The sequence below is a fragment of the Mauremys mutica genome, chromosome 9 (assembly GCF_020497125.1).
Source record: "Mauremys mutica isolate MM-2020 ecotype Southern chromosome 9, ASM2049712v1, whole genome shotgun sequence".
In the NCBI taxonomy this organism is placed as follows: Eukaryota; Metazoa; Chordata; order Testudines; family Geoemydidae; genus Mauremys; species Mauremys mutica.
Window position 1 is genome coordinate 17,145,481 of NC_059080.1, and position 14,702 is coordinate 17,160,182.

A 14,702-nucleotide genomic window follows, 5' to 3' on the forward strand; every position below is an offset into this window, starting at 1 on the left:
GTTACATTATAAATAATAATCAAATGCAGCAAGGAGAAATGATAAAGTATTGCATAGAACTAAATATTTCTCTGATCAGTGCATTTTGAGTTATCCTAGCTTGGCGCTGCCCACAATACATGGTTTGTATAATCAGATCATTTACTGATCATCAGTCTTTAGAGAGCTACCAGACGTTTCATCAGTTAACTCCAAACCACCTTGAGGTAAAGAACACTCTAGGCACCATTATATAAGAATTTTTTTTAGACATCAAATGATGCTGTACAGTAGCAAGCAATCTGTCATGTGCATTTGAAAGTCAACCTAATGATGGATTTAGGGGCTTAAAAAAATTCAAATTCTGCACTTGTATTAAACTTAATTAAATTCTTCTGTTCATCCACTGCAATCAGATACAATGCTGAGCGTGGGAACTCTGTGAAGCAGGTTCTACTCTGTTTTTGGTGTCTTTGCGGAATAACATATTTAGCATATTTCAGAAATACAAACGGCTTATAGTGCTGCAGAGCTTAGTCCAGCCAAACGTGGAGTTACTCAGGAAGTTTTATTAATTAGTCAAAGCCATGGCTTCATATAGAAATAACCAGCTGTGAAGTATCATGTAAGTGCTTGTCTGGGAACTGGACGGATGGCCTGCTACCTTCCCATGAGTATGTGGCTGTGGGTTTTGTTTTTCAATGAGTAACGCTTGTGTTTGCAGAGTGTCTAATTGGGAATTATTTAAGAGTGGACCTTCCTGAGTGTGATTCAGTGTACATAGGTTTGAGTCACATAGTCTGTTAACATGCAGTTCCTGGTACTGGCCCTTTCCATTTTCCATCTTATCTTTAGATAAGAGTTACAGCTCCACCTGCTGCAAACTGACTAATCCTCATTGTTGAAAATGTCCACACTTATCTGAAGGAAAGCTGAGCCACTGGGGAAGCTAGAGCCTCCATTTCATGGAAGAATGATTTGAATATTCAAAACAAAAAAATAGAGGGAAGTTGCTTTGTACACGGTGACATCTTTCTACTGTGAGTCCCACAGACATTGTTACAGTCTATTGTGAGAGAAGCACAATAGATCCTGGCAGGTTCGATCTGTCATCTTCACAAGAGACTCATCCAAAGAGGCTGGCTGGACTAGGAGACTGATAATAGGATATACACCATTTCACTTCTAGGTTGCATGTGTGAAACCAGCCCATGCTGGCCAGGGCCAAAAGTTCTTGGCTGTTTGATGGCGTGTGTGAAATGGGATTGATGGCTGCAGTTCCGTGTCTAGTAAACCCTCCCACATCACACAAGTCACCACCGCCGTTGGCACTGATTGGCAACCTTGTTGCCAGTCTCATCCACGGGTCCCTCATTGGTGGGGAAGTTGTGCTGCTGGCTGTGGATAAACCGAGAACATCCTCTTCCAGGGGATATAAAACTATCAGCTTTCACAAGCACTGAATTCACACAAAAATCAATGTAAAGTGAGGGGAAGAAAAAAACCCCACTCAGCGAGGCTCCCTGCATGAGAGTCAGACAAAAGAGAGGCATTTGGGCTATTAAATGATAGGGAATTAGAGGAGGATACAGGCCCTTGGGCCATGCAGGTACATGCTGACCTGATGGTAGGGACAGTGATCTTTCTTGGCATCATCTTGCCTGCTGCAGTATCAGTAATTTAAGAGCTCCTAGTCAGATTCTCTGCTGGGGGAATCCTGGCAAGGCTACCTGCAAAGAAGCAAAGCAGTATAAATAATGGGGCTACATAACACCGCAGGCTATAACTGGGTGGTTATGTAAGTTACAGAGATCCTTTGTCAGGATGTCAGCTGCCTCCGAACAGGTACCAAGTACAATAGCCTAGGCTCCCTCCTTAGTATGTATTCTACCTAAAGTGTGCACCGGCAGATCCTATGAAAGTCAACAGGTGCTTCCCATGTGCATTTGTGGGCAGAATTTGGCCCTAAATGTTTTACTTGGGAATGGGTCAATATCTTGAATTTGACCACTTTTATATTTCAGGAGGGACTTGGGGTGGGACTTGAATCCCAGAATCTACAGCTGCCCCTCTAAGGCTACGTCTATACTACCCGCCCGGGTCGGCGGGTAGCGTTCGACTTCTCGGAGTTCGATATATCGCGTCTCATCTAGACGCGATATATCGAACTCCGAACGCGCTCCCGTCGACTCTGGAACTCCACCACCGCGAATGGCGGTGGCGGAGTCGAGGGGGGAGCCGCGGACTTCGATTCCGCGGCGTCTGGACGGGTGAGTAGTTCGAACTAAGGTAGTTCGAGTTCAGCTACGCTATTCACGTAGCTGAACTTGCGTACCTTAGTTCGACACCCCACCCCCTCCTAGTGTAGACCAGGCCTCAGTCAGCTCTGATCAAGTCACTGTTCCAGAGATAAAATGGGGAAAATATTGCTACCCTGTAGGAATGTTGTGAGGAGCACGAAGTAGGAAAAATGAACACTTTATCCAGTACTTATAGAAGTGGTCCATGGAAGAATAATATCAAATCCTGACATTTGTCCAGAGCACACCCAAAGACAGAGCAAAAATGTGGGGGGGGGGGAAGAACAGGGATATTCAGGCATTTTTCAGGTACAGAAATATTGGAACATAGACTAGAATTCACCTAACTTGGTTAGATCAATGGTCCATCAAATCTGATCACCTGTAGTGATAGGCACAGATTACCAAGCATGCACCCAGAGCCATGCATTCACAAAGTTTGGGGGAGGAGCTTGAGTCTTAGGGTTTGGTTCACGCCCACTTCCAGTACCCCATTTATACATGTGGCCTTATGCATAGGAGGAAGGCAGCACTGCCCTCTGTCATTCATCCACCTAAATGTACAACGTTGCATAACTGGAAACAACTCTAATCATCACGACTTGTGATTCTGAATCAATATCAACCGAAGTGGATGGAATAAAGAATGGAGAGCCAGGTCCTGCAAGAGTTGGAGCACCCACAGCTCCTGGTGAATTTCACTGACTGCCAGGAGCTGGTCAGCCCCCAGCAGGATCAGGCCCCTGCTCTCGTGAATCATTATCATTAATAGAACACACAGTGCTCTTATAGCACTTTGCCGCCACAGAACATAGTGTTTTACAAAAAGGGGTGAGCATGGTTATTCCCATGTGGGGAAACTGAGTCACAGGGCCGTTAAATGACTTGTCCAAAGTCACCAGCAGAGCCAGAAACAGAACCCAGGTCATCAAGTCCTAAACTCTGTCCACTGGACTACCCTGCTTTCCTACTAAGTTCTGGAGGTGGTGGATATAGGCCGAATATCCAGTCAGACTCTCTTAAGGACCTAGTTGGAGAGCCTGACCTGCAAGGAAGCTATGTCCCTTTACCTTGATGACAATGATTTTGTTAACTCTTTGTCACAAAACAAAATAAAGTCATAGTGCAATTTTCTTATCAAATTTGTTAGCACCATCCAAGTACATGGATCAAAATCGAATATATTCCATTATTTTAAAAAAATAGGCTCCGTTAATTTTATTTTAGGCTGTTGTCTCTTGTATGGGCTCCCTGTAGATGTTTCAAAGCAGAATTATGCATGAGAGCACAGTGTAGCATTTCTATATAACTACGTGCTTCCATTTTTCAAACATACTCAAAGCATTATCGCCACGGTATCCATTTTTCAAAACACATGATAGAATTTTTTCTTAACGAGGAATAAGAGTCAAATTCTGTCACCCTTATTCACCAGGGGCTAAATTCTGCTATCTGTACTCATGTTGAGTAGTACTTTACAAGGAGTTCCACTGGAAGGACTTGTGAAGCCAAGTACTGCCTTGGCATGAATAATGGTGGTAGAACCTAACCCTATGTGATTTGCAGAATTCTAGGGTTTATTATTAACAAGTGTCTCAGGCGCACACACCCCATGAAATGGTTTCAACTGAACAGTCACAAACTACTCTGAGAAAGGTCTATAGATGATAAAGGAGGAAAATGAAAAAGCCTGTTGACTCGTTGATATGCTGCTGATAAGGAAAACAAAAAACCCACTTAAAAAAAATCAGTTGAGTTTTAGTCCATGTAAGCAGCAACATCTGGGTTCTTTTCTCTCCTGACTTCGAGAAGATGTTTGCAACAATGCTGAAGATATTTGCAATTATAGCAGCCCTTTCAGGTGAGAAAAACAAAGGACAAAAATAAAATAGCAGGTGAACTTTGCCAGCAAAGTAGGAGTACATCAGAAATTTACTTCTAGCTGGAATGAAAACTGTGGGGATGATCCAAAGAAAATATCTTGTGGAATCGTAACAGACAGAATAGTGATTTAGTATTTTGTCTTAGGATACTATTTTAGCATTGCCTACTGTAAATTAATGCTTTGTTGCTGTAAATTGAGTAGGAGGCAAGAGTAAGCTTTAACGTTTTCCAGACATCTCAAAATTAGATTGGTTCGCGCTCTTGTTGTGTTTCTGTGGGCTATATCCTTGAGAAATAATGACTTGGTGACGTTGGACCCATGTTTCACTTTAAGCATGTGAATAATCCTTTGGACTTTAATGGGTCTACTCCTATGCTTAAAGTTAAATATGGATGTAAATCTTTGTGAAATCTGGGGTTTATATGGTATATTAAGGCTTATACATTAAAAGCTTGATCCTGTAATGTTCCAAGTACCCTCAACTGCTACTGAAGACAATGGAAGTTGAGGGTGCTCACCACAGCACAGATGCACCTTGCAAGATAAAGACTTGGAGATATTATTATTTTGTCTGGAGATCATATGAACAATTTAAGCAGTTACTCCTGACTTTTGTTTATCATACACAAGTCTATTTTTCTTTTAAGCATAGCTAGTTACCTTAGAAGTGTAAAGCAACTCAATGTTAGCAGAGGTGTTCAGTGAAACAATTTGGTTTAAATTTTAAAACTACAGGTTTATGTTTTAAATGGTGCAGATGTTTACTACGGAAACTCGGGCTGTGTACATCAGCAGTGCAGACCTCTGCAACTGCCAGCATCGAGATACCAAAAATACATTTAGTTTGTTAGAGACCAGGTGGGTGAGGTAATATCTTTTTTTGAGGGGACCAGCTTCTGTTGGTGAGAAAGACAAGCATTGGAGCTCTACAGAGCTCTTTTTCAGAAAGGTAATCGGAGTGTGACAGCTAAATACAAGGTGGAACAGATTGTTAAGCATAAGGAGTTAACTCATCTTGCAAAACCCATTCAAAATGAAGAGGGCAATTAACACCTCTGTAGTCATAGGACAAAAGGAGAGTGAGGCTATGTCTGTACTACCACTTTTGTGGATATAACTTATGTCACTCAGAGGTGTGAAAAAAACGACAGAAGTGCCGGCACGGACAGCGCTAGATCAGTGGCAGAAGCTCTCCCGCCGGCAGAGAGCGGCTATACTGTAAGCTCGCTAGTGTAGACATGGCCTCAGTGGGTTACAGATTGTTGTAATGAGACATACAGTGTCTCTATTGCAGCCACGGTTTTTTGGCGTCTAGCAGAGCGTTTGGCTTCCTGCTTAATTTATTTTGTTACCATTAAAAACTATATATTAACTTTTTCTGTGGCAAGGAAATCTCTCATAGTTATGCCACAGAGCATAGAAACAGATTAAATGCTTGTAAGGAAAGGCTTGCAAGATCGAGCACATAAGCTTTCTCACATGAGTAATTCTTACTCACATTTTGTCTCATTGACTACCTGCATGAGCAAGGGCTATGGGATTGATCCTGCACCTACAGAAGTTAATGGCAAAGCTCCCATTGACTTCAGTGTTGCTGGATCGGGCTCTGTGGGTCCAGCCCTACAAACACAGTAGTGCGCACTAACTTGCTACCAGCACTGGCTAGGAGCAGTCTCTCTGGACGAGAAAGGTGGCAGGATGGTGCCCAATGTGGTTAATAAGGCAGGTTGGAATATTTCCAGCTAAATGTATTTTCATTGAAATACGCTAATTTGTCGCAGCCAAAACATTGTGCAGAAATGTAGCAATTTCAACAATGGTTTTGACAGGAAGGTTTCTGAGATGCAGTGCTCTCTGGGCCCTTCTGACCACAGAGACAGAGAGAGAGTTCCAACACCTGGCCTTTTCAATCGGAACCCAGACATTTTGACACAAGGCTGTTTTGTGAAAATGTTTGAAAGATTTTGGTTTTGTTCTAATGTAGAACGAAAACCAATATTAAAACCTTGAAAGTTGTCATGGAACAGAATTGTCCTCCTGCAGCCAGCTCTAAGGGTTTATACTGAAGAGGACAGCTTAACACAAACACCCAGAGTGATAGTATTATTTAATATTTATTTTATGCTCGTAGAGAGGCCCCCGTCAGGATTAGAATCTCAGTGAGAACAGTGCCGTAAAAACACATAGGAAGACATGGTCCCTGCCTTGAAGAGCTTAGAATCATTTATAAAATATTTTCACTCATTGCAGTAGCTGATGAAGAAAGAATATTTATATAATTAAAATATATCAGAATCTATGGTATTTCTTTTCACACTATGGATCATATCACACCATGGATTATTGGAGCAGAAAACCCATTGATGTTAGTGAGGAGTTCTGTTTAAAAATCAGTGGCAGTCCCCTAAGAAAAAATGCACAACTATTCCTTCAAAATAAGACTATTTCGTACCTAGTATCTCGATCAATTGTAAGTGGAACAAGCCCATCTGGAGCATTATTTTTCAATACAAAGTTTTCACACCTAATTCCCACCTAGGAAACTACAGGAACCTTATGTTCCACATTAAAGAAAAACATTTTAAGAATGGACAGATGTACCGTCAGAAACCTAAAGCTGTAGCTTGCAAATTGGATTCAGCTGTACAACAAAACTCCCACTCCGCTGAAGTCCAGACTGCTTTATTTTAATTATTATTTTTTGACTGCCAGATGAAATTCACATTAGCTTGTTGCCTCGTATAACTTTTTGGGCCCAGTTCCACATTCCTTTCCAATTCTGGTTAATTTCAGTGTGATAACTAGGTACATAAGAAATATATGATCACACCTAAGCTTTGAAGGATTAGATTTTTATTTGTAAATGTCAATTTCTCCATACATGCACAAACCAATGAAAAAATATTTCCCTTGATACTAACTGAAATTTACAGATAGGTAAAGTAAGAAAAATGCTGCTTGAGAACTTATTTTGAATCCCAACATCTACTGTCATTAAATAATTATTGTCTGAGCTCCCTATAATTTCCCCACAACCGTGGAATTGATAAAAATAGAAAATAATGCTTCTAAATAAACATCTGTTTTAATTATAATAATTTAAAAAAAAATCAACTTTTGCCAAGCTTATCATATACATTACTGGTGCACCATGGGTAAGTTATACAGGCAAGAATGATGGTCAGAATTACAGGAAAGCAGGCAAAGAATTGTGTTCAAACAGCCAGTTATTATTTGAAATTGCAATAGACACTTTTAATGGTGTGCTCTATATTAAATATTTATTTTTAATCTCCACTCCATTTGTTTCAGGTGGTATGTAGGTAGATCAGTTTTACAGAATTTCCTTTATCCCAGAAGGGGAAAACAATTCCTTGACCATAAAAATAAATCCTAGTCTCACTATAATGCAACACATCAGCTCACACTATCCACTAGAAAAACAGTGGTAAATAATACTTTGGGCTTTTTACATTTTTAAAGCACCTCATTAGCTCTTGCCACCACTGCCCCTAGATTCCATTTGGGAACAGCGCCACTGCACAGCTGTGCACCAGAGCCTTGAGAAGCACATCAAGAAGCTAAGCTATTAGCAGGGGAGAGATGAGGAAGGATGCTTGGATTGTAGGAATCTAGGCTGCAGAGTTTAGAGGAACTGGGTGCAGCAGGGAGTGAGAGTTGAGAAGTGTAAGGAAACAAGGGAGAGCTGGAATGAGCGGTGCGGGAGGTGCTGCCACATCCCCTGGCTTGAAGCCGTTTCCATTATATACAATGTTTACAGTTTGGTTCAATGGCTCTCAGCACCCCCACTATAAAGATTGTTCCAGCACCTCTGACTGAATGATCTGGCTGGGAAATAAGAGCACACGTTCCAGGCAGCAGTGAGCACTCAGCTGGGAAAGAATGTAACTGTGTAGTGTAGACCAGGCCAAGGAAACTTAGGCCTGGTCTACACTAGGCGTTTAAACCGGTTTTAGGAGCGTAAAACCGATTTAACGCCACACCCGTCCACACTAAGAGGCCCTTTATATCGGTATAAAGGGCTCTTTAAACCGATTTCTGTACTCCTCCCTAACGAGAGGAGTAGCGCTAGTATCGGTATTACCATATCGGATTGGGGTTAGTGTGGCCGCAGATCGACGGTATTGGCCTCTGGGCGGTATCCCACAGTGCAACACTGACCGCTCTGGACAGCAATCTGAACTCGGATGCAGTGGCCAGGTATACAGGAAAAGCCCCGCAAACTTTTGAATATTTCCTGTTTGCCCAGCGTGGAGCTCCGATCAGCACGTGTGGTGATGCAGTTAAAAATCAAAATAAAGAAAGAGCTCCCGCATGGACGATGCAGACGTGATCACTGTAAGGGCAGGCAAATCTGTTCTATCAGCGATCCGTTACAGAAGATGAAATTCAAAATCATTTTTAAAAAATCTCCAGACAGATGCCATAGCAGGGACTCAGTGCACTGCTGCGTGACAAGCGTAACGGAAAGCCAAAGAATCAAATGCACGCTCATGGACTGGAGGACTCAAGCTATCCCACAGTTCCTGCAGTCTTTGAAAAGCATTTGCATTCTTGGCTGAGCTCCAAATGCTTCTAGGGTCAAAAACAGTGTCTGCGGTGGGTCAGGGCATAGCTAGGCAATTTACGCACACACCCCCACCCCCAGAAGTGAAAGGGAAAACAATCCTCTCTTGACTCTTTTACATGTCACCCTATCTTTACTGAATGCTGCAGATAGACGCGATGCTGCAGCACTCAACACCAACATCCTTGCTCCCCCCACGCTATGGATGGCTGATGGTGCAATATGGCTGGTATCCGTTCTCATCATCAGCCTATTGGCACATGGGGCAGTGCAAAAGGACTGGTAACCATGCTGACTAGCATCAGTAAGGTCAATCAAGGGTGCCTGGCCCTAATTTTTCCTGGTAGATGGTACAGTATGGCTGATAACCATCGTCATCATAGCAACAGGGGGCTGAGCTCCATCAGCCCCCCCCCTTCATGTGTAAAGAAAAGATTCAATTGCCCCTGGACTAGCAGAGGGATGCTGGGCTCCTCTCCTACACACTCCTTACTGTCCTGTCTGGACTATCATAGCAGCTGGAGGCTGCCTTCCACTCATATCTCACTAACAAGTCACTGTGTCTTATTCCTGCATTCTTTATTACTTCATCACACAAGTGGGGGGACAATGCTACGGTAGCCCAGGAAGGCTGGGGGAAGAACGGAATCAACAGGTGGGGTTGTTGCAGGAGCACACCCTGTGAATAGCATACAGCTCATAATTTCTGCAGGATCTGACACAGAGCAGCTGTGCTCTCTGGTTCTATGATACAGTGGTTCTCTAGTACACTTGCCCATATTCTAGGCAGGACTGATTCTATTTTTAGATACCAAAAAGGAGGGATTGACTCAGGGAGTCATTCCCAATTTTGGCTTTTGTGCCCCTGGCTAAGAGCAGCCAGGGGCACTTATGACAGCAACAGATGTAGCAGTGCAAAAGGACTGGTAGCCACGATAATCTTATTACCAATTTATGGTATGGTAGATGGTACAATATGGCTGGTAACCATCTCTGCTATCATGCAAAAGCAAAAGCATGCTGCTGTGTAGCGCTGCTGAATCGCCTCTGTGAGCGGCATCTAGTACACATATGGTGACAGTCACAAAAGGCTAAACAGGCTCCATGATTGCCATGCTATGGCATCTGCCAGGGCAATCCAGGGAAAAAAGGCACGAAATGCTTGTCTGCCGTTGCTTTCCCAGCGGAAGGAGTGACTGACGACATTTACCCAGAACCACCCGCGACAATGATTTTGCCGCATCAGGCACTGGGATCTCAACCCGGAAATTCCAAGGGGCGGGGGAGGCTGCGGGAACTATGGGATAGCTACGGAATAGCTACCCACAGTGCAATGCTCCAGAAATCGATGCTAGCCTCGGACCGTGGACGCACACCACCGATTTAATGTGTTTAGTGTGGCCGCGCACACTCGATTTTATACAATCTGTTTTGTTAAACCGGTTTATGTAAATTCGGAATAATCCCGTAGTGTAGACGTACCCTTAGAGACTTTTCTTTTAAAAGAGGGCATGGAATTGTAGTGGATCTGGGTCCTGTTTCATCTTCATCCCTCCCCAACTACTAAATGTAGAACACTCATCCCACCACCAGGGAAAAAGTTATTGAACCCAGAGTGAAAAGGGCTGTCACTTATCTCCTGCGGAGCATGGGGGAGGAGGGGGAAACCAGTCCAACAGAACTCAAAGCAGTGTTTCTTAGTGTGCAGCCGCCCCTGACTGATCTCTCTTCACCATGCTTATTCCCTGCAGGCCACATCAGCGGTGTGACAGTGACAGTTCCCCAGAGCACGGTGAACGTCACTGTTGGTGGAAATGCCACTCTTCTCTGCACATACACAACAACTGGGTCTGTGGCTTCACTTTTCATTCAGTGGAGTTTTTACAGTGCCAAAGAGAAACAACCTCAAACGGTAAGGAGAGATTTTTAAATATATATAAATATGCAGATGTATGTATTCTCTCTCTAGGGGCCTTATATGCCCCCCATTGCCATAATACCTGAGAACCTTTAATGCTTTAACCTCACAACACCCCTGTGAAGAAGGGAAGTGCTAATAGCCCCATTTTACAGATGGCAACTGAAGACAGAGGCTGACTTGCTAAAGGTCACACAGGAAATCTGGGGTGGAGCAGGAAACTACCCAGTTCTCCCAAGTCTCAGGCTAACATCCTAACCCCTGGGCTCTCCTTCTCTGTCTGTCCGTCTGATGTTGCTTTCAATGCCATAGGCTGTTATTCTGCTGTCTTAAGATATTGGTAGGATCTAGACATTGAAAAGAACTCGTTGGTCATGTAATAGGAGGCATCTGTGTTCCTCCCTTTAAGGGTACAATGAAATCTCTTTTCCCCAGCACTTGTATCTCCAGGTCACTATAAAGGTTCCTCATAATATTATTCAGTGTAACCCCACAGGCAGTGTATTGCTAACTTCAGCACAGAGTGGGAGGATACAAGTAGGGATTTGTTCCCTTCAAAAGGACAGAAAACATCTTATCAGCCACTAAGTCAAATTTAATTGGCATGAAAGCCCTGTTAAGTACCTCCCAGCAGCACAAAGGCATCAAAAGAGCAGCAATATGCAGGGACCACCAGATCATCTATACATCATACCTACCAGGGTTAAAAGCAAATCACACCTTCCCCTCGTCTGTAGGCACATGAAACCTGACAGGCAGTGGAACCAAGGAGGTGGAGGGGGAACAGGATGTGGGGAGCCAATGCATTGGTTCTCCAATCTCTGTGTGCCACGGGGTTTCCTGCATCCCAGCTTGTTTTGTGGTGAGGGCACAGATCCAGCTACAATCCCGGTGAAGCTGTGGGAAGGGCGCACAGCAGCCTTTGGAAGCAGCGCAGAGACCGTTCTCAGCCAGGTCAGGGCATACAGACACTTGAACAAACAGATGACACCCTGGACCATGCCCGGTTACTCTCCTCTGTGGCTCTAGCAGATGACCTTGCAGATTGTTTGAGTGGCTAATGATGGGTATGGACAACTTTCTATCCATACTTCTGCTGCTTCCCCGGCCTTCTTAAGATGTCAGTTACTACATCTTCTTTGTACTAAAACCTAATCCATTCTACACCTCCCTTCTCCCAGTGTAAAATACAAGGCTGTGGCAGCAAGTGTTTTGTGGCCATCATGAGACTTCTTAATGTAATCTGCATATGTCACGGGAACTCTTAGATCAGTATTTCCTGCTTCACGGTTACGTGCAGGCCCAGACCTGTGAGTTCCTGAGTGCCCTCAGTTCCCTCTAACTTCAGGGGGGAGTTCCCTTGGCTCAGCCCCTTGCGGGACTGAACTAGTCAGCAGCTGCCTTTTCTTTATTCAAAGAAATGGTGACTACATGTGTCAATTCATTCTTTCTGTGCCCATCAAATACCCAGCTCTGGTGCCTTGTCATGGACACTAGATACCCAGTCCCTTTGTCTTGCACAATTTCACTTTTTCACTACCAGTTTTGTTCCAGAAATTCAGAGTTCTTGCTTTGGTGTTATAATTGAGAGTTGATTTAAACAGATTGACTGATTTAATGGTGGTGGTGGTGGTGGTGGTGGTGTTGATCAGTTTCACTGTTATATACTGTAAATGATATGCAGGAGGTACACCAGCACTGGTAGATTCACAAATAGTACTTGGATTATAAACTCTCTGAGGCAGGGACTACATTTTGTGGAATCTAGCACATCACTGACTTTAAAGAAAGAAGAATAATAGATAGGCTTGAAAGAAATAGCAGTTTAATATAAAAATAAGAGAACTACCTACCATGCTATAGCAGTGAATAATATTACAGCAAATATATCAATGAGAAATACAAATTATGGGCCCAACCCTGCATCCCTTACCCTGTCAAGATGTGTATACCATACATTACCATAATATATGAACTTTAAGAGTGACTCGTTTTGAGTAAACATTGCTCATACCAGTAATCCAGCCCTACTTAAGACTATTTGCATGAATAAAGATTGCTCATATAAGGGTTGTAGGATCACGCTCCATTTGCTAAAGCAAGTTGTGTGCATTGCAGCCCAGTGTAATATAGTACTGGAATAGTCTGGTGTATTCTATTAAAACGTTAGTCTCACATTCAGACAGCAAGCACAGCGCTCTAATAGAATTCAAGAGCATCCTTTTAGTATTGCTTAGAAACCACAATCTGTATTTTAGTTACCTTAAATTATTAATGCAGAAAATATAAATAAAATATATTTTCTGGTTGAAACTAAGAAAAATGAATAAGTTGAAATTAAAGTAACAGCTTTGGGCTTAGGGGTGGTTCAGAACCTTTCAAGGGATTTAGGCATGTGGAACTATGTGTAGAATGGAACTGGTGGGGAGAAAACAGCACCTGAGGTTTCTAATCAGAAGATATTGTTGGTGGCTCAGAACATTCACAACAAGAACGAAAGGACTAAGATCATAAATGCCTGAGGAACCACAAAGATCAGACTCCTTCTGGCTTCAGCTGCTCTTACACACTTGGAACTCCCATGGAAGTCAATGGAAGTTTTGTGCTTACTAGGAGGACAGCATGAAACACTAGTGAGGAAAATTGCACCTGACTTTCATCCTATAAAGGAACCAAATTCATAGTAAACTCATTTTCATGTCATTTTCAACCCCCACAGATTATGTAATGAAACTGCACATCCTCCATTACAAAAGTGGAATCTGGAAAGGCCAGAGTCTAGAGGCAAAACATCCTTGTGCTTCCATGGTAGTCCAATTAGGGCTTTAAGCACAATCCTGCAAACACGTGCAGACGTCCACTGACTTCAGTCGTCCTACTCATGTGCTTAAAGATAAGCATGTGTATGTGCCATGAATGTAGGATTGAGATCATACTCTTTTTCTTAAATGCTTTTAACGTCTAGCCCTGGGTTATTTCACTGTAGCGCTGTAATGCCTTACAGTTTTGAACAAATAGAATATAAAATACATCATGCAAATGCAAGTAACGGTGTGGTGGGGGAAGGGGGCAGGGCAAAAGGACCCTGACTGAAGCCAGTGGATTTTCACAGAACTATTTGGGATAAATACCCTTTTAAAGAAACTCTTTACACTACATATTTTAACATGAAATTGTTTTTTCAATCTTTCCTGCACTGTGCATGTATCTTAAAATTAAATTTCACATTATGCTTTGAGCCTCATCATCTGTTACTATTAGAAAATGAATCTGTGGCAATGATATGTCAGGTGTGTGTTTGCAGGGTTTGTAAGCAGAATATAAAAATGACACAGGCTAAGTGGGACAGTTTGGTTAATTCAACTTATGTTAAAAAATTCTATAGTTTAGAACTATATCTGGGACAGTCCCTTTTGTATATATTAACCAACTGGCAAAACTTACCATAACGTACATACAGTAGAATGGCCCAATACAAGAGTACATTAAATATACCAGTACTGTAGCTTGTGCTATGCATTATAACGATCACAAAATTGATCAATTTTGTCAGATTTTAAGTCAAAACATTTTCCATCAAAACTTTTTTTCCCCCTGCATTTAAAATGAACTTTTGTCCCCCGAATGAAAATTTTTGTGGACAAAATTTTCATTCAAAGTTTATCATTTTGCAACACCCAACAAAAAAACACAACACTTTAGCCTGGATTATTATTATTATTATTATTTTTCTTCCAGTTTTCACATTTAAAAAAAAAGCCAGAACATTTTTGCAAAAATCCCCCCTCCCCCTTTTTTCCAAAACATCTGCAGGAAATATTTACACCTTTCCCCATCCAGTTATAATTTTAACTATCACTGATGTGTTAGCAAATGTTAGATATGGTATACTGCTCCACTTACTCATGTGGCAGGTCTACTTGTATGAATAAGAATAAGCCCATTTTGCCTGAAATGTATAACATATACAGAGAAATTATCCTCAGCTGGTGTAAATCAACATCATTCTGTTGATTTCAATGGAACAATGCT

At 42.3% G+C, this 14,702-nt stretch overlaps 1 protein-coding gene across 1 annotated transcript in view; it reads left to right on the forward strand.

Annotated features, from left to right (window-relative positions):
- The first annotated feature begins 4,091 nt into the window (after positions 1-4,091).
- Positions 4,092-14,702, forward strand: part of VSIG1 (V-set and immunoglobulin domain containing 1) — a 33,628-nt gene continuing 23,017 nt past the window's right edge. The window contains exons 1-2 of the mRNA XM_045030260.1: positions 4,092-4,140; positions 10,504-10,664. Of these exons, the coding sequence (XP_044886195.1) occupies positions 4,092-4,140; positions 10,504-10,664 (210 nt within the window). The remainder of the gene's footprint in view (positions 4,141-10,503; positions 10,665-14,702) is intronic.